General features: G+C 33.3%; 2 protein-coding genes across 2 annotated transcripts; one reads left to right on the top strand and one right to left on the bottom strand.

Moving 5' to 3' along the window:
• Positions 1–1,687: 1,687 nt before the first annotated feature.
• Positions 1,688–6,608, top strand: LOC127838601 (uncharacterized). Its single transcript, XM_052366428.1, has 5 exons — positions 1,688–1,843; positions 2,184–2,321; positions 3,026–3,171; positions 3,941–4,047; positions 4,757–6,608. The coding sequence occupies exons 1-5, from the start codon at positions 1,728–1,730 to the stop codon at positions 5,636–5,638; spliced, it is 1,389 nt and encodes a 462-aa protein (XP_052222388.1). The 5' UTR covers positions 1,688–1,727; the 3' UTR covers positions 5,639–6,608.
• A 100-nt stretch (positions 6,609–6,708) lies between these two features.
• On the bottom strand, positions 6,709–11,388 carry LOC127838602 (uncharacterized). The gene is made up of 8 exons (XM_052366429.1): positions 11,138–11,388; positions 10,848–10,951; positions 10,470–10,589; positions 10,205–10,281; positions 9,560–9,827; positions 8,502–8,641; positions 8,157–8,351; positions 6,709–7,594 (listed from the first exon to the last, which is right to left on the bottom strand). The coding sequence occupies exons 1-8, from the start codon at positions 11,309–11,311 to the stop codon at positions 7,371–7,373; spliced, it is 1,302 nt and encodes a 433-aa protein (XP_052222389.1). The 5' UTR covers positions 11,312–11,388; the 3' UTR covers positions 6,709–7,370.
• Positions 11,389–20,699: the final 9,311 nt, after the last annotated feature.

The raw sequence follows: 20,699 nt of genomic DNA, 5'->3' as shown, positions 1-20,699 counted from the left end.
GAAGTTATTTGTGGATGCGGTGCCGTTTGATAAAAAATACACGGGTGACTAGAAGCCGATTCTTGTCTTTCGGGGATGACTAGAATCCGATTCATGTCACCCTGTGGTGACATAAACTTGATAAAGCCGATCCTAGTCACCCGTCGGCTTGAAGTCACCGCAGGGTGACATGAATCGGTTTTTAGTCACCCCCGGTTGACTTGTGGGCCTTTTCAGGTCGACAATGACACAATGAGCTCTAATTACATACATTCAATAACTGATACATGGGTTTCGCTGTTTTGATATATTCTGTCCTAAAATTTTGATACCTCACTGTCAATGGAAAACATCGTTTGTGTACATCATTGATTGGTTGTGAAATCATCAATTTTTTTCTCTTTTTTTTACCAGTAAACAATCTAGTTTATATCAATGTTGTGCGTCGGCATTATTATTTATCCGCAGTGAACACTTTGTGTGATATATTATACATATGCCATTATTATTTGTGACCGGGTCGACTTTCTCCCGATTTGTTTAGTGGTTTTATAACCCGTACTTATTATTTGAACATGATATTTTTGTGAGTGTGGTCACATGATCAAATCGGAGGGAAAAGCTGGCAGCCATTTGTCTGTTATCTAAAAAAACGAGTTCAAGTTCACTCTAGTGGTCAGTATTGGTTCTTGTGTTTGTATTTAATTGTATTGTTGTGACTTTGCTCCCGATCCGTACCGAGTCGAGAGAAGACGGGACGTAGATCAGACCGATTTAGGTCCAGAAAGGCCGAAAACCAAAAAGGCCGCATGCTAAAAAGGCCGAATACCAAAAAGGCCCCAAACGTACCAAAAAGGCCAAAAAATGAACCAAAAAGGCCTTAAAGCAATTATTGTTATTTAAGGTTTCAAATTGTGTTTACAAACAAATACACATAAATCAATATGAAATAAGTCATAGAACATTTATGAAGTTTATTATTTTCTTTATTTGTTGTTTATGTTTAAATATACATTTACGATACAGACAATGTACAAGCAGGCACACAATTTACATAACAAAATATACTGTAACAAGCAAACATTTACAGACGATATACAGTCACACTGACAAAATACAACATAACAACATAATAATATTGTTAAACATGTCAAATATACATGTGCATTACTCCAGCACAACACTGTACACTTGACCGACCTTGGCCAGGAACTCGGAGGTGGTGCATTGTTTCGCCTCATACTTTTCACATAAATTAGAGATCGAAAGCGGTCGTTATAATAAGATACTACGCAAAAATAGAAATGTAAGTTTTGCAACGGACACGCCATAGAAAACGAGTATCCCTTTTTACTTGTTTGTCCTCTATATAGAGAAATTAGAAAGGAACATTTAAAACCATATTTTCAAAGGTGGACAACGTTAATAAACAAAGTTGACATTCTAATGCAGTCGGCTAATAAAAAAGACATTATAAACTTTGCTAAATATATTTTTAATGCTAATGAAATGCGTAATAATATAGACAATCAGTTATAATTTTTAATAATATCACATAGAATAAAGCATGTTTATTGGTTTCGGTTTAAGTCTTCCGAATTTTATGTAGCTAGTTTTATATCGTTAAACGTTAGGAAAATAGTTTAAAATGCGCAGGTAATTATCAATAGGTGCCAATAGGGTATGTAAGTCTCGTTTACTTTCAATTTCGCTTTTGAACTTCCGGGTACATCAACTATAGCATTGAAATGGTGTATTGCTTTGCCATTCATTGTGTGCACAGGACTGGGGGCAATGGAACATGTAGTCTGTTCAGGTTCCCCATAAACCCAAAGGAGAAGAAGAAATGGGTTGATAGATGCAGGTATAGTGATTTTGTTTGCACAATCACAAACCAGTTTGTTTACCCTTGACGAGTGTGAACGCTTTCGGATATGATACGTTTCGGATTGTTTACGCCAACTTTTTTGTTTACATTCATTAAACATTTATATTTGTAGAGTAAGTATCAAGTTTAAAGCATATGTTTTGAATCATAGACGGCTAAGTTTATTTAGTGAATTGATTGGTATAACATGTATCCATTAACAAGAAAACACATTTTATGACATTATAATTTGTTTAAAGATTATATCAAATGGAATGTTGCAGATATTATTTACACCAATATCATACGCAATGAAAACGAAATTAATTATTTCCAGACGAGCGGACAGAGCTGTCAACGGGAATGACCGGATATGCAGTTGTCATTTTGTAGATGGCAAGAAAGAAAATGGCCCAACCATTTTTGATTACCAGAAGAAAGATCTACATTTCCCAGAAATGAACACACCTAAAAGGTAAATTACTAAAATTATATACGGAACAAAATATTGTTAAAGTACTAAAATTATATACGGAACAAAATATTGTTCAAGTTAACTTTCTGTTTTTATTATGTCCCCCACCACTATAGTTGGGGACATATTGTTTTTGCCCTGTCTGTTGGTTGGTTGGTTGGTCTGTTGGTTGGTTTGCGCCAACTTTATCATTTTGCAATAACTTTTGCTATATTGAAGATAGCAACTTGATATTTGGCATGCATGTGTATCTCATGGAGTTGCACATTTTGAATGGTGAAAGGTCAAGGTCATCCTTCAAGGTCAAAGATATAGCTTTAAAGCGGCGCAAAAGGGGACATAGTGTTTCCGACAAACACATATCTTGTTTTAAATATCATAGTAAAAAGTGTAGAATATTTATGATAACATGTTATACTTTGTTGTTGTTTTTTAACATAAGCAATTAATTTTTTATTTAACAGTTTAAATTTGAGTAAAGAATTTGTAGTAGAATGTACTAAGTATATGTTCATAAAAAACAGTATTAAATCATGGTTCACATTGACCATTCAATGGTGCTGATCCCAGATGTCCTTATTTTATGTTTATAGTTGGTATTCTCAATTTCTGTTATAAAAGAAGTGGATAATAACAATAATTTCTCTTCTGATAAGGTTTCTTCAGTTTCAGTTTTTGCTATATTAATTATTTTCTTACAACAGATGCAAAAGGCCGAAGTTGAAGGAAAGGGAAGATGTGAAAGAAAGCATACCAGTAGATGTTACTACAATTTCCCAGGACCATAATTATTACACGCATGACTACAGGGCTTATGATGACATTGATGCTGAACTACCAACAAAATCTAGTATGCTACAGATTTTTTTCAATTATGCTTACTTTAATACTCACACGAACACTCTATTATGTGAAGTTGGAATAAGACATCAACTTGGGAATAAATTGTGTTTTTTCAACTGTGCATAATATACAGTTTTACATGTTGTATTTATTTAGTTTGACAAATTATGATTAAAATAGATACTTGCATATATAATAGCTTCATTTAAATTGATTTTACTACAAAACTGGATTTTTTATGAATTTTTATTATAATCCTCATAAAATAAGACTGTGTCCATGCCGCGCATGAACACAGTTTTAAAATACAGTGAAAATGATCAAAATACAATCACTGTTAATGAAAAAGTCATGGAAAATTGCTTTTTAAGCTTGAAGTATTGATAAAATAAATTCAGATCTTAAATGATTAGTTTTGTTTGAGAAAATCACTAAAAGGATATCCATTCCCAGTTTGATGTCTTAATCCAAATTCACATAATACAGTGTTCGTGACAAGTGATTTTTTTTTTACAAATTTTCTAATCTGAGTCCTGGGACTCAATAACTGGCAAATCTATGAGCCCCAGAAATGAAAGAATGAGTCCAATGATTAAACGATATTATTTTTTCAGAAATTTCAATGCATTTTTTGGACTCACATAATTCGAAACTTTGCATCTCTAGAGGTTTTTGTGATTACAGGATGCAGGACTTGGGTGTAAAAATCACTGATTTACATTCAATATACAGCAACATTTTAATAATAAAAGTTTTCATAAATTTTTTATTTGCAGTTCAAGAGTTAGAAAGGGAGATAGCCCGTCTAGAGGGTGAACTTGGCCGCATGAAATTGCGCCCATCCAAAATGTCGGTTCAGGACATTATTGGTGACAATGATAAGGTATTTGTTTGTATACTTGTAAAATGTACTCAATGAAAAAATACATAACAAAATATATCATTCATTCTGGATATAATACAAGTTTCTTTTTTTGTAATTGTTGTTCCATTTGCAATTCGGTACAATCCATCATTTCGATACTGTGCACAAGTATATGAATGACTTATTATGCCCCTAGTAGGGTGGCATATAGCAGTTGAACTGTCCGTCAGTCAGTATGTCAGTCTGTCCGACCTTCCGAAGAAAAAAAACTTAAACGTTGCCCATAACTTTTGCAATATTGAAGATAGCAACTTGATATTTGGCATGCATGTGTATCTTATGAAGCTGCACATTTTGAGTGGTGGAAGTTCAAGGTCAAGGTCATCCTTCATGGTCAAAGGTAAAAAATAAATAAAATATTTCAAAGCGGCACAGTAGGGGTCATTGTGTTTCTGATGAACACATCTCTTGTATACTTATAAGTGTATACATATAAGCTAATTGCTTTTCTTTTTAAGTTGGAACATATAGAATAATTATATCACTGAATCCGAATGATTTTTTGTTACACAAAATATGGAATAAAGTCAGTGGAGTACAAATGTAATGTTTATTGTATTAAAAAGCTTTATTTGTATATCATATCTAATCCTTTTTATTTCCTACCACAGTTAAAACATTGCTCACTCACAACTCAATATGTTCATGTCACACTGTTTTATTTCAGATGCTGCTATACACATCTTTTCCTGTCGATGTCTTCCAAGTCCTGGTGGGTGTTCTGAAGAGGTTAGCTCCTTTCAACTACTATGCTGGCTGGACTGTTACCTGCTTCAGCCTAGAGGATCAACTATTAATCACCCTTATGAAATTACGTCTGAATTGTAAGGACTTAGATTTGGCAGTTAGATTTGATACAAGCAGAGGAACTGTTTCGAACATTATAAATACATATATTTCTGTGCTTCATGAAATATTGTTTGAAGGAATTTTACTTAAAGTAGGAATTCCAAGCCAACTCAAATGCAAGGGATCCATGCCGAAGTCATTTGAAGACTTTAGTTCTGCAAGAATTGCAATGGATGCTACAGAAATTGTGCAGGATGTTCCTTGTAATATGAACCATCAAACACTTTCTTATAGTAATTATAAAAGTAGACATACTGTAAAAGCTGTTACATGTGTTGCTCCAAATGGTGCATTAGTTTTTTGTTCAGATCTTTATCCAGGCTCTACATCAGATGCAGCTATTGTTGATCACTCGAAAATATTACAGCAACTTAAACCAGGTGACTTGATTTTGGCTGATAAGGGCTTCAATATTTTTGATAAACTTCCTGCTGGAGTTTCTTTAAACATTCCTCCTTTTCTTTCTAGTAAAGGTCATTTCACAAAAGAGGAAGCTTTACTTTGCTTCAAAATTGGAAGGAGCCGAATTCATGTAGAAAGGGCAAACGAAAGGATAAAAAATTATGATATTTTAGATCATATTCCTGCACAATACAGACATTTATCGACAAAAATTTTTCAATTGTGTTGTTGTCTTGTCAATCTTCAGGCTCCTCTTTTAAAGGAAATAGCAGATAAATATGAAATTGATTCAAACTAGAGCTTTGTCACAGTAAAATTGACCCAATGACCGAGTTTTTGACCCGGCACGGCCCATGTTCGAACTTGACATACACATCATCTAGAAAAAAAATCTGACCAAGTATGGTGAAGATCGGATGAAAACTACTTGAATAAGAGAGCGGACATTATGCTGAATGTTAAATAACGCACAAAGTGACCCTATGACCTAGTTTTTGGCTCAGCATGGCCCATATTCAAACTTGGCGTAGAGATCATAAAACTTCTGACCAAGTTTAGTAAAGATATTGGATGAAAACTACTTGAATAAGAGAGCAGACAACATGCTGAATGTTTAAAACGCACTAAATGGCCCAATGACCTAGTTTTTGATCCGGCATAACCCATATTCAAACTTGATCTAGACATCATCTAGATACAACTTCTGACCAAGTTTGGTGAAGATCGGATGAAAACTACTTGAATTACTTTGTGTACCTGTAAAATTCCTTCAAACAATATTTCGTGTAAATGATGCTGTATTCCTAAATCTTTTTGTAAAAAGAATGGATTCAGTTGTGACTTGTATGTACCATAAAGAGTTGATCCTCTTTGCTGAGGCAAGTTTCAGTCTAGCTAGCATAGTAGTTGAAAGGAGCAAACCTCTTCAAACACTCTGAAGACAGTGTGGATGAATGGTTATTACATTTCAGTTGGCAATTTGTATTTCTAATTTTAGCATATGCTTATGCCAATTTTATATGGAATGCTTGTATGCCTGTGAATTTTTGTGTGTATTGTTTATATCACAAATCATGCACATTTGGTTGTTCTGTATTTTTATTCCATAAACATCTAACAGACAGAAAGTATGACTGGTATATTCCACCCTATCGGAGGCATAGTTTGTATTTCTAATTTTAGCATATGCTTATGCCGATTGTATATGGAATGTTTGTATTTTTATGAACTTTTGTGTGTATTGTTTAAATAACAAATCATGCACATTTGGTTGTCGTTCTGTATTTTTATTTCATAAACATCTAACAGATGGAAAGTATGACTGGTATATTCAACCCTATCGGGGGGCATAAAACACAAAGAAACAAATAAAAACAATTACATTTTATTGATTATGGCAACTCAGTTGACCATGATAAAGCTGCTGTTGAAAAGCATGCATTACTTACAACTTGAACAAATGAAAACGAGCGATGTGTTTGTGAAACACTATGTCCCCATTTATTTGACCCTGAAGTATGACCTTGACCTTTCACCACTCAAAATGTGCAGCTCCATGAGATACACATGCATGTCAAATATGAAGTTGATATCTTCAATATTGAAAAAGTTATGGCAAATGTTAAAGTTTGCACAAACAAACCAACCAACCAACAGACAGGGCAAAAACAATATGTCCCCCAATATAGTGTTGGGGGACATAAAAACAACATTCTGCTGAAAATGTAGAATTAAAGAATATCTGTACTGTCACAAAATGGTTCAGTTATCTTTATATAAACAATATATAAATAACCAACTAATTGGTAGTACATGTATTAACATATTTCTTCAAAGGGGCCTTTTCACAGATTTTGGCACGTGTTGAAGTTTGCCATTCAATGCTTTAACATTGATAAATGTAAACTTTGGATCTAAAAAGCTCCAGTTACAAAAAGATGAATAAAAACAAAAGGTGTAGTCCTCAACTGGGGTCGAACCACTGACCCCTGGAGTCCTGGAGTAATAACATCTCAGATTTAATGTAACCTTTATTCGTATAGTGATGGTAAAAAGCTCGAAAAATAAAAATCAATCATTTTTGACAGATTGACCGACCACAAATGATCCTTTGCTATTCTGATCACTTGCAAGTCTTTATTTGTCCACACAACAAGATCGCATGTATTAGTTCCCGTTATGTGTAGCTGTCCTTGAATCTGATGCCAGTAGTTGTGGGCTTGCTTGAGGGAAAGCCGTCCATCAGAAGATTGATCTGAAACGAGTATGCATCCATGTGTAAGAAGGCAATTGTCACCTAGTAGCAGGAATTTCAATTGAAGCACAATCATGCTTTTTTATGCTTTTGATTTTAAAATTGATGGTCTTTTGACTCCTGCAAATAATCTACATAGCATCATTTTGACACAAATGTAACAAAGAAACTAACTTCAAAATATATTTCTTATCATACAATTATTGTTTGCATAGTATTTCATTTTAGTATATGCAAAACAACATTTACAGACTATATAAAAATTATTCAGGAACAGATAACTTCATTTTTTGACCCCTGATTATTTTATTTGACCCCCGAAAAAGTCAAGCATGGGGTAATTTGACTCCTGGTTTACACAAATCTATTGAAATCCCTGTAGTAGTGTTATATACATAAAGAGATTGTAAAAGCAAGACCATCTTTTACATCACACTGATTTTAATTATAGGAATGGATGTAATTGCACGCTGTATGCAAAATGGGTAATTGATGCATATTTTTTAATTGTTTATACTATAAATGCATTACAACATTGAAAATGTAGAAATAATAGTTTTACCTAGGTAGAAATCCTTGATAGATGAACACGCCTCCTGGATAGTCATGTCTCTGGCAGTGTAGGGGCACTTTACTTCTATGATGTCTGCACTACATGTTGCTTGTCCATGTTGTTGATGAACTAAACCCCTAAACACGCCTTCGACAAAACCATCTGGTGATGCACCCAAGACACCAGACTCATGCAGCCAAATTCCTGTAATAAAATGATAGAACATAAGATATGACCTTAAAAATTACTTTTATTACAAAGCATAACTGCATTAACAGCAGAATAAGCACATTATGAAATTCTATTACAACTAAAGATCAATTCAAACTTATAAAAAACACATTTTTCACTTGCCTGTCGGGCGTACAGCGACTCCTCCAACCTTACAGTATTCAGCTATGCACACCTGCTCATGTGTTACCCCCCACTGCACAGGTGCCCTTTTTTCCAGGTTATACGCGCTCAGAAGTCTTTTTTTCAAGGACACTGTCAGTCTTGAAAAACATATACAAACACTTATTTATCTTGTATGTTTATTTACATTAAACAACAGTATAAGTAACGCTCGATTGGTCATTGTCGGCTCGGGTACTACTTACATGTACCCTGGGTACTCTTAAGTATACATATATGTACCCCGGGTACGGTAAATATACTTAAAAATACCCAGGCTATTTTAGACTGTACCCGAGTTGTTTTCCTGCCCAAAATCTGATGTCGTCATAAATGCTACTGATACCGTTAAACGATATTGTTTATCTTAAACAAACTTCTCTTCAATTAACCCATTCATGTCTAGCGTCCTGAAAACAGGACATTGCAAACAGCGTAAACCCAGATGAGACGCCGCATGATGCGGCGTCTCATCTGGGCCTACGCTGTTTGCTTAATATATAGAAATAAATATACTTAACATCCCTAATTTTGGAAATAAATTGATCCAACTTAGAAGGATGGGAGAGTCCACTAGGAATAAATGGGTTTAGAAAAACACTACATCACCATGCTTTTTGAGTATGAGTTTCGATGATATATAGGCCATTTAACAGAAAATAGGCACTTATGTTAACATAATTAATTTAACAAAAATAGTCAACAACGACCGATTTAGCGTTCAAATTCCCGGGTATGTTTAAGTATATTTACTGTACCCGGGGTACATGCAAGTATACTTAAGAGTACCCGGGGTACATGTAAGTAGTATCCGAGCCGACAATGACCAATCGAGCATAAGTAACTGCAATGCATTAAAAACATGGCAGAAAAAGTAAAGCAAGTCTATTTTTTAATGTCGAGAAACATATATCAGAAGTTCATATTGACCACTTAGTTTAAATTTATATTAACTCACCTAAAATGAAGACATGTGCGTCATATATATTAAAATTATAGCAATATGTACTAGCACTTACTTTTTTTTGTCAAACGCTGACAAGATATGTCCGAAGTTAGAGGCGGTAAATCTCAACTTGCGAACAGCTGCCCATAAGGCATTTTCCCTCTGTCCAATAGTTACTGCAGCTGTTTGGTTGACCTTTTCGTGCGACACCAGCAACTGTCGTCTCAGCCATGTGCGGGGGTCCTCAGCTCCCAGATATTCAGGATGGATCATCAAGTCATCCAGGAGAGGCACTGGTACATCCGGTGTCTGTGGCTCCTCTGCCATAATCCAATGCAGAGCTTTAAACATAAAAAAGAACAGGTCAAATATTAGCAAAAGACCATTAAAATAATGCTCATGTTTTTTTTTAAATAAACAAGACCATGTAGTATTGATAATTTTTGACATACCAAGGATTTTTTGGAATTATTATTTATAAGTCATACTATCACAACTACATAATTGCCAATGAGATAGCTTAATAAGTAATATCTCACTATTTGTACAGCATAATTTTTTTACGTGAAAATTATTGCTTAACATATACATATATATTCAAACGCTTTAAAGCACATACCTGAAATACTCATACTAACTGGAACCGCTCAAAAATGCTAACAGGAAAAAATCATGATAACAGGAACAAAACATTCTAACAGGGACCACTTATGCGAACCTGTAAAGCGACCCAACTGTCCAAGTTGTTTATAAATAAAAGTTCTGTCATCATCTGAGACAGATCTGTTTAGAGCCCTGAGTAACGAGTAAAAAAAGGTACATTGCATTAAAAAATAATTATGAAAACAATTATTCTCATGAGTTAATGAATAGATCTAGGATGGTTCGAAAAAGAATTATATACAGTACACAATTTTATTATTTCAAAATAATAGCTTTGAGATGACATTTTTTAATCATTTTAAAATTCTTTTGCTCTTTACCTGTATCCAGGCTGATTTGGTGGATACATTTCAGCCATCGTCACAGTTTTCTTGGGTGGTGCGGATTTCGGACGCTTGATCCAGGAACACTTAATGTCAGTTTTGCTCGCTCTCTTGTATCTGTATCATGAATTAATTTAATAACAACTTTTAAAAGCTTTAATACATACAAGACATAATTAATACTTATAGTAACACATAAGCATTTGCCTCTACATTCCCTGTGAGGATATTTGTGTTTATTATGAAAAACTTACAAATGTAATTGTTAGCTGAAAAAAGTATCATGAATAGTAAACAGATAATTATTTTCTCTGAGTATATTTACAGCATGTTTAAAACATAAACAATACAAATATATGTAATTTTATGCATTACCCAAACAGTAAAGCAGCAGCCACATGATGACATTTGAATTCCCTCATTGGACACTGACACGTCGATGATTGTATCACGCCATTGTCCTCTGGTTCAAGGTGAATCTAATGAAAAATATAGAACAAAATCAGAATGAGAAAATAAAAAGTGTTAAAACCATTACGAGTACGATTAGCATTTTACTTTGCCATAGTAATTCGGATGTATATAACTAACCTACTCCTATAAATATGAGGTCGATTTACATAAGCGGGGTAGCTTACGTCTAATTATTTGGACTAATAACTAACCGTAACATTGTATGATGTATTTTTCATCGAAGCCTGGACGCTGGCACGGATTACACGCAGTTCGTCCATAAAGAATTTCAATACCCTGTCGCTTTCAACCGATGCTTCACTCTTTCGACTTAATTTAACGTGCGATTCAACGTAGTTAGACCAGTACATTATTGATATAGCCATTCTGATTTTTTGTATGTACCCGGAAGTTGGAGATCTCGTGAAATATCGGTGGTCACATGACGAGACTTACATACCCTATAAGTGTCATTTTACACCATATGTGGGCGTTCTACTAATCTGTTATCAAAACAGATGCCGCAAACTGTGAATGACCATTGACACTTGGATACCCGATCTGATTAGCGAGTTTTTTTGTACATGCAAATTCTTTCCACTTCTTATATTTTTAACATTGCAAAAAAAAGTTTAAGAGGAAATTAATAATATATAACAAAATATTATATACTTAATAGTATATGTTACAAATATTAAATATTTGTCTTTCAGCAGTCACTAATCCATATGCGTATATTTTATTTTATTTATTTTATTGTTTTACATAGTAATTATAAATAACGTTGTTCACATATATTGTGTGCGTTACTTTTTTGACGACATTTATATGATACATGTTATACGATTGGAGGCCATACCACAACACTCACACAATGTCGACACACAATAAATTAACACTCATGAAGAAATACGTATAATTTACACGATTTAAAAACTCTATATTTCAAGCGCCAAATAAAGTCCGGTATACTTTCCAATATAATGAGTAAAAAAAGCAACTACTACAGACAACTTTGACACAACGACGTGTTATATATTTCTCAATAATTCTGGATCTTATATATATTTGGCCGCCACGTAAGTTTACAACACCCTCATTACTCATTTGTTACACTTTTAGATGCAAACAGAAAGTTCAGAGGTTCAGAAAAAAATATAATTTTCTTAAACGGATAATTCCTACGTGCTAATTAGCGATAATTATGCCGACTTTGATTACAAAATTAATTGCTTTTAATTAAAAAACTTAAACATCTATAACTCAAGGAAAAATATTGTGACTAATGAACAATTCATACTGTATGCGATAATTAGCGATAATTTTGCCAACTTTGATTATAAAATTAACGGCTTTGAAGTAGACTAATAAAAATGTTATGACTATTTAATATATATAATAATTATATGCAGCATAACTATTCAATGATAATAAAAAATATTCTTAGGCCTTTTTGGTATACCATGAGGCCTTTTTGGTTCACTTTTGCAGTGGTGCGGGTTTTAGTGCGTACCGGTAGTGACGTTTGACGAAGCGGGTTCAACTCTGGCATTCGAGGGACTGAGACGAAGGTAGAAACATTTATTGCTTTTATCTTGTACGTCGTGTAAATAAATTGGTATTTTAACTTTGAAATATCTCAGTTATATGTGTAGAAACACATTATTGGCGACGAGGGAAGACGTTAATCTAGTGAATTTGCAATTAGGGCTTTTCTGCACCAGGCAAATTTGACAGTCGTTCTTCGGACGCGAACGAAAGTCGAAAAAAAAACACGAGGCACATGAGGTCATCGTTTTGAAGAATACTTCGGGGCTTCTTCGGTTCTGTACCTTTCTTCAACCAGCTGGCTGTCAAGATTTGGGGCATTACTGCACTAGACAGTTCACGGCAAGACACAGTCTTTATTTTTTACACTTTAATGAATAATAAGCGGCATATTTTGATAAAGCTACTATTAATCCAATAACATACTACAGTCGGCCGGGTAGTTCCGGATCACTAGCGTAAATAATGGTGTTAATATTTTTAAAAGAAAGCAATTGCTTTCAAAATACTTGGATTGTTGAGGCAAAATATTTCATCTTTTAGGCCATATTGATTTATTAATACTTACCAATACATTTCTGATGCCAATTTGAACTTATTCACTTGCATGAAGTCGGCTAGTTCTGAATCAAGTGCGGTAATTTCGGATCACTCGGACTATTGGGGAGATGTAGGTCAGGGATCATCTCAAAACTTATTTTGACTGTCAACAATTATTTTAACTGTCTAAACAAATGATGCATGTATTAAATAAAACATCAGATAGCTTCGTTTGTTTCAGTTTAATAACTGTCTGACAATTTGAAAGCATTATAGGGTATGTGTCTGTACACAGGAGAATAAAGCTGTTGGAAAGTATTTATGTTTTGATTTGAAATGTATTCCTCTGTATTATTGGTTATATAAAACAATATTATTGGTTATATAAAACAAACACAAAGACTCAATACAAGCAATTTATTGATAAACTCAAGATACCTTATTGGGAAATAACATAATATGATAACATTTAACAACAATAGAATCACAATAATGTACAAACTGTATGAAAATATGACATATATGCTTATGACTAGAACATTTTATGTATGACTAGAAAATATTTTTATAACTAAGGTCCTAAAAATACAGTACTTTATATAAATGTTTTTATAACAAGAGATGTGTTTGTCAGGAACACAATGCCCCCTATTGCGCCGCTTTGATTTTTTTATCATTTGGCAGGTACATATAAGTATCTTCCTTTAAAGCTTATTACTTCCTTGGATTAGCTTTTTTGACCTTTGACCTTGAACGATGACCTTTCACCACTCAAAATGTGCAGCTCCATGAGATACACATTCATGCCAAATATCAAGTTTCTATCTTAAATATTGCAAAAGTTATCAAAAAACTTTAACTAAGGTTAAAGTTTTGGGACAGAATGACAGACAGGCCAAAAACAGGGGCATAAAAATGACAACTGAACATAAACAAGTACCTCTGGAATGCATTTGCTAATAATAGGATCACAATAATGTAAAAATATATAAAAGTATCCATAAAAAGTATAACATAAACCAGTGCCTCTGGAATGAATTTGCTAAAGAAATGGAATACAATACTAGATATCAAGTTACTTTTTTGGTAAATAACATAGTATGATAACATGTAACAATAATAGGATCACAATAATGTAAAAATAATGTAATAAAAGTATAAAAAAAACACAACATAAACCAGTACCTCTGGGATAAAAATGGTTAAGAAATGGAAGACAATACTAGATATCAAGTTAAATTTTTGGTAAATAACATATTATGGCAACATTTAACAATAATAAGATCACAATAATGTAAAAATATATAAAAGTATCCGCTTCAGCCTCTTTGCCAATGACTGTGCAGAGCACCCGTGCTTTTTAGGACCCATCAGTCCAACTTAACAATTATCTGAAATGCAAAACAAAACCACAGCATAAATGCACATTAAAAAAAAGGATAACTATTTAAAATATTACCAATCTCTTTCCAGCACTAGTAACATCTTACCATTATTTATCAATTAAATTGTCTATAGTACAGTTTTTAGCACTCCGCTGGTTTTTATTACTCCGCTATTATACCTTTAAATGTTTTAACATATTACTAAACACATAAACATACAAACAAACCAAGATGCACTCGACAAATGCTTACTGTATGTGTTAGCCTTGACATTGTGACTTAGACATAATGCCTCATAACTGATTTGCATAAGAGATCTCAATCAGATGCAAGAACATGTAAAGTTTGGAGAACCAGGTCCATAAAGTTTCATTTTATGAGCAAGGTTAAAGTTAAGGGCAGAAAGACAGACAGAATAAACAAAATTCAATCTTATTATCTGTATTTCTCGACATTGAAGTCACAAAATAGTATTATAATTAAATAATTCCAATGAAACATTATATCAAATGTATGAGAAACTAGGCACTTTTCCTTTCAATCTTTTGTGGTAGCTAGAGCTTTAAAATATGACTAACACAGTATTTAAACAACAATAAACTGTTTTGAGATTTTCCCCAATCAGCTGATCCGCAACTGACATGTACACGAGGTGCAATTTCAATGCTTTTATTTCCATAAATCATAAACATATACTAAAAACACTCACAGGAATTTAAAAATAATAATAAACAAACAAATTCATACCAAATGTACAAGCATTTACCATGGAAATGTGCTTCTAAGTCGTCTTTTAATTGTTGACGCGTGTTATAGATAGACGGTGCGACGGTAAAATGACAAGACTGTGATAGTTACCAAAGTGTAATTTTCAATGAAAACACCGTTGAAATAAGAAGCAAAACTGTGTTATTGCTTGAAATTGATCACATTTTCCAAAAATCACAGTTATATTGATATGGCAATATCTTTTAGACTAATATTTTAATTAAATCATACAGTTGATTCGGAATTACCCGAGATCCGGAACTACCCGATCGACTGAACTTACTTTTGAGTTACGTAATTTAAAAATTATAGCATCACCCTGGAATAAACATTACCGACTTTCCAATGAATACCAGAAATCACAAGAATGATCGTCGTAATAGTCTTGGATAACCATAAAATAAATTACAACTTCTAAAAATTGAAAAACATTACATTTCCAGCACTTTATGTAGGTTTTTCTTTAAGGGGACGATATTATGGGGAGGGCTGATTCTATGAAAGTAAGGGATAGAATCATAAGGGACACTAAAGCCAAATTATGGGTTAGATTATTACAAGTAAATATTCTTACGGGCGTTACTGTACATGTATTCATTCAATTTGAATGATTGAAGGCAGTAATTGGTAAATATAAAGGAAGATCTACAGTACACTCCACGCGTTTTCCCCAAAAAACCCGCGCTCCTTCCGCGGGTCTTTTTCTGCTAGCGTGTGTTCACGCGGCGTTGGAAGAGCGAGGTGAACTCGATAAAACGTGGTGTTACGCCACGTTCTCTAATTCCAGCGGCGTGTATTACTTTAGGCTAGTTGGAAAGTGCAGACAATTTCCGTTCTTATCAGTGACCGCCCTGCAACGCCGCGTTAGCAGTGTGCTACTGGGCATGCCAAAAAATAAAAACATTGTTATAATAAATTGTTAAAATACTGTAGTACATGTTTAAAAAAAGATAATTGTACAGAAAATTAATACGTATAAAAATTATGTTTTTTAATTCACAGGTACGTCTACAATATGAATGAATATAATACATTCGACAAATTAATATTTAAATCATAACACATATAACACAAGAATAAATGTTCCGTAAAATTTGCAAATGAGAATAATAATAAGTTATCCGAAACACACTACGATTTTAATTGTTAACACGACGTTTACAAATGCTTCCAATATACAGTCATCATGTATATTTCCCGACAAAAGCGCGCACAAATTATGCTGCAATGTACAAGGTCAAGGTACAATGTATACTCCTGCAAAGCGTGCATGTATTTAATTTTTTATACAAACTTTGTAGGGCAGAGAACATTGAATTTTGTTGATTTCGGTTAAAAGTTTCTAAGGTATTTTTTAACGAAATTATATCGCGAATAAGTTGATATTTCCTCTAGAATAATTTCAAATCGAACACGAAGAATCTTTATTGTTACGGTATTTAGTAGAGTAATTATTTTAACAGTAATTGTACTGTAAACTGATCATCTGGGCGGAACTGGATTTTAAGTGTTTTACGTTATGAAAACACGCAAAGCTTGTCTACTGACCTATTGTGTAGACTGCTGTCTGCGGTGTTTTGACAAAAGGGATTAACATGTGTGAATGTCACTCTGCCGATTGGCCAATAATTACTGGTAAACATTGTTTTGAATGTCGACGCAACAAGAATACAACTGTGAATATTAAATGCAACTATCAACTCAATAGTTACCACCTTCTTTAAGCAATCAATGGAATAACCTACCTACAAAGGGAAAATAAATGCATTAACGAGCAGAGAATTGACTTTGTTCCGACAATTAAAACCATTCCTTATGCATTCGTTGAACGTGTTTACTTGAGTAAGTTATGCCTTAAGACAGGAAGCGGCTTTTCTTTGATTACGTCAAACTGTCAATTCACACAGATTTGCAAGATTTTAGGGTCCTTGGTAATTTGTTGACATGTTCAGTATAGAAAATCACCTGCTAACATAAAAACTTTGGATTAAATTATCAAAATAAAAACAATGTTGCAAACTGTGTTTATATATATATTGGTAAGTATTAGTTAAAAGACGACGTTTTGTGTGTCGTAAATCAACGAGTTTTCTATACAACAACAACTACTTCTACAACCACGTTGGGATCGATCTATCTTGTTTTTTTTTTATTGTAAATATACTACATGTACATGTATGTACTTGTAATAAATGTAATTTTATTTGAAAATCAGGAAGTCAAACAAAATTAAATTGATCGTTATCTCGTAAAACGCGGAGTTTCCCCCGCGTTGCCAACGCCGAGGGCCGCAGCGTCGGCTTATCAGTTTTGCCGATCGCTAACCGCCGCGTCCAAAATCATGCAAACGCCGCGTAAAGCAGGATTTTCTCAATCTCCCTCCAGGTCCCTCCTCTCCACCCCGCGGAGTATGGAGGGAAATTGGGGAAAACGCGTGGAGTGTACTGTAGCACCAAACCTCTGTTTTAGTTATTATTTCAACTCTTTGTTTGGTTTAATTATGGATTGATGTACCTGTACTTGTCAGTTGACGAACAGACAGACAGCCAAGTTACCATTACAGTTTTACGGTCTGGACAATTCGCAATGTTTTGGTAATATTTGATTGAAAAAGTCCTGGTTTATGATATTTTAATAGAAAAAGACAAGAGTATTCTGTTTAAAATAGTCAGTCACACGTTTAGGTGTATTAAACAGACTGTATTTGGGTAAATTGCTGTTGGAAATAATCAGATTGAATTGTTTTATGGAATATAAACAGCTGATTATTTCGCATCCTAGTTTATAACCCCTGAATTCCATTGTGGGTTAATTTTGCCATATTAAGAATATTAATTTGGCTTCTCTGGTTTACTGACAGTTTTTTCGTCTGAGTTAGGACACAAACTGTGTATATAGTAATATTTTTTATTTAATTTTTGTAAGCATTAAGAAAGAATCTTAATAGAGCCGTTATTGACATAAAGAGGGCACAATTCCATTACAGGCAATTGTTGATATTTGTGTGATCGCATTTTGTCCGTTGTACGTCGTCCGTCGTACCATGTGCATTTCCAAATCCCTGTGTGATTGCATTTCGTCCGTCGTAGGTCGTCTGTCGTACATTGTGCGTTTACAAATCTATGGTGGGCCATTGAGACCATATAAAACTTTACAAATCTATGGTGGGCCATTGATACCATAGTAAGACTTTGCAAACCTATGGTGGGCAATTAAAGCCATATTGATACTTAACATCTCTATGGTGTGCCATTGAGACCATATAAGACTTGACAAATCTATGGTGGGCCATTGATACCATAGTAAGACTTTGCAAATTTATGGTGGGCAATTTATGCCATATTGATACTTAAAATCTTTATGATGGACCATTGAGACCATACAAGACTACAAATCTATGGTGGGCTATTGATGTCATCATAAGACTTTACAAATCTATGGTGGGCTATTGAAGTCATCATAAGACTTTACAACTCTATGGTGGGCAATTAAAGTCAAAGTGAGACTTAACAAATCTAAGGTGGGTTATTGTTGTCAACATAAGATTTTTCAAATCTATGGTGGGCTATTGATGTAATATTTAGACTTACAAAGCTATGGTTGGCAATTTGTTTCATATATTTATTGGCATTCGAGGGACTGAGACGAAGCTATAAACATTGATTGCTTTTATCTTGTACATCGTGTAAATAAATTGGTATTTTGACTTTGAATTGTCTCAGTTATATGTGTAGAAACACATTAGAATGTAATTAAAAACGGTTGCAATGCATTGTTTTCTTTGTATTTCGTTAGAGGTTTGATCCATAGGCGCTCGATGTCAATGACAATGTTTTTTTAATTTATTGATTTTTTTAGTTTGAATGCATACACATACTAAATTAATAACAATCTTCCAACAAAACATAGTTCGACTATGTATGTATAGATATTGACAAGATAAATCACTCGCCAATTTCTTAAGCAACGGAAGTGCGTCATTATTAATAATTAAGGTTCATGTATAGTGTAAAAAGGCTTATTTTTCACATAGGAATAGTTCAATAAATATAATGGCAAATAATTCAATTTATTTGTCAATAGGCTTGTAAATACTTGTAGAACAGATCAGTAAATGCTAATAAAAAAAAATATTATGCAAAATGTTGCTTTTGATGAATATACAGCGCATGCATGAAATTATCAAAATAACAAACGGAGTTAAATTGAACAAATTCCTCTGGTCAAAATATTGTATACACTTAATGTTAGGTACTACAAATGAAAAGTCCACACAACACACACCAACAATCCTAAAATATCCAAAAGAAAAACATCAAAGAATGTCAAAAGTTAACAAAATAATTGGGAACTACTTTTAGTATGGTGGACTTTCCAGTGAACCTTTATTGTCAAATTTACTTGTTTACTCGCAATACAGTACTCCTTATAGTTACAAAATGACACAAATACAAAAAAATAAACTATATTACCAAAAGGCATATACGTGTAATGTTAATTTGAAATATATAAGACTCGGAGAGACGACTAATTTGCTACCTTAAAACAAATTACACCATGTTTATGTCACTGCTCGAACACCATACCCGTTCGTCAAACACGTGGGGCATAAAACATCCGGTTTAAAGGAAGTCTACATAACAATATTTTAATTAACAATCTAGGCATAATATTTATGGGATCGGAAAAATGAATTATACAAATGTTGGGCACACGTACATATTAAACCAAGTGAACATTTACCTTTCTATAAAAACCTTGTCATCGATCAAAAAATGCATTTGTTATTGTCTTGTCATGTTTACCTGTTCAGCTAGCCATTATTTGCCGGAAGTATATTCGAAAAATATTTCTTTTCAATTTCAACAATTTATAAAATATTACCGATCCATTTGTTCTTAAGCTTATATAATTTGTTTATGAGACATTTTCAAGTTATCTAATCAAATTAATATAATATGTAAGCAATATTTAATAAATTCGTTAATGCGGATCAATACAAACTGCTGACAAAGATGGACGACAGATTAAATTAAATAGGGAGGAGACTTAAATGTATAAAGATTCTATTGAATTAGTGAATTTCACGTAAGCGTAATTGTTATGGAGATAATAGGAAAATGATATAGTTTCATGAAATATATTTCATAACATCATAACTCCTCTTGATCGCATGCTATGCAATTGGAAACTTAGACTTTTTCCAAAATCTATAAATATCAACTCGTGGCATAAACATGTTCATTTTGAAAATCGCATAGTGTTGTGGGGATTTACTGACGCAATTCAATGGAAGTAGTACCTTAAATATAACTGGCCAATACTGTTGGTGGTTTTATTTGGTTCATGTGTGTTCTTTTTAATGGATTTGAGAATTTGCCATATATTGGATAATTTTTGCTAATAATGACATTATAACTAAGATTTGTGATTTTTTTCTTGAAAATGTATACATATGTAGAAATAATATATAATAATTTAAACCATATGTAAATTTCATTTATTTTTTTTGGGTATTACTGATCATTTTTAT

The sequence above is a fragment of the Dreissena polymorpha genome, chromosome 7 (genome assembly GCF_020536995.1).
Source record: "Dreissena polymorpha isolate Duluth1 chromosome 7, UMN_Dpol_1.0, whole genome shotgun sequence".
Taxonomy (NCBI): Eukaryota; Metazoa; Mollusca; class Bivalvia; order Myida; family Dreissenidae; genus Dreissena; species Dreissena polymorpha.
This window is presented reverse-complemented; position numbering and strand designations above follow the sequence as displayed.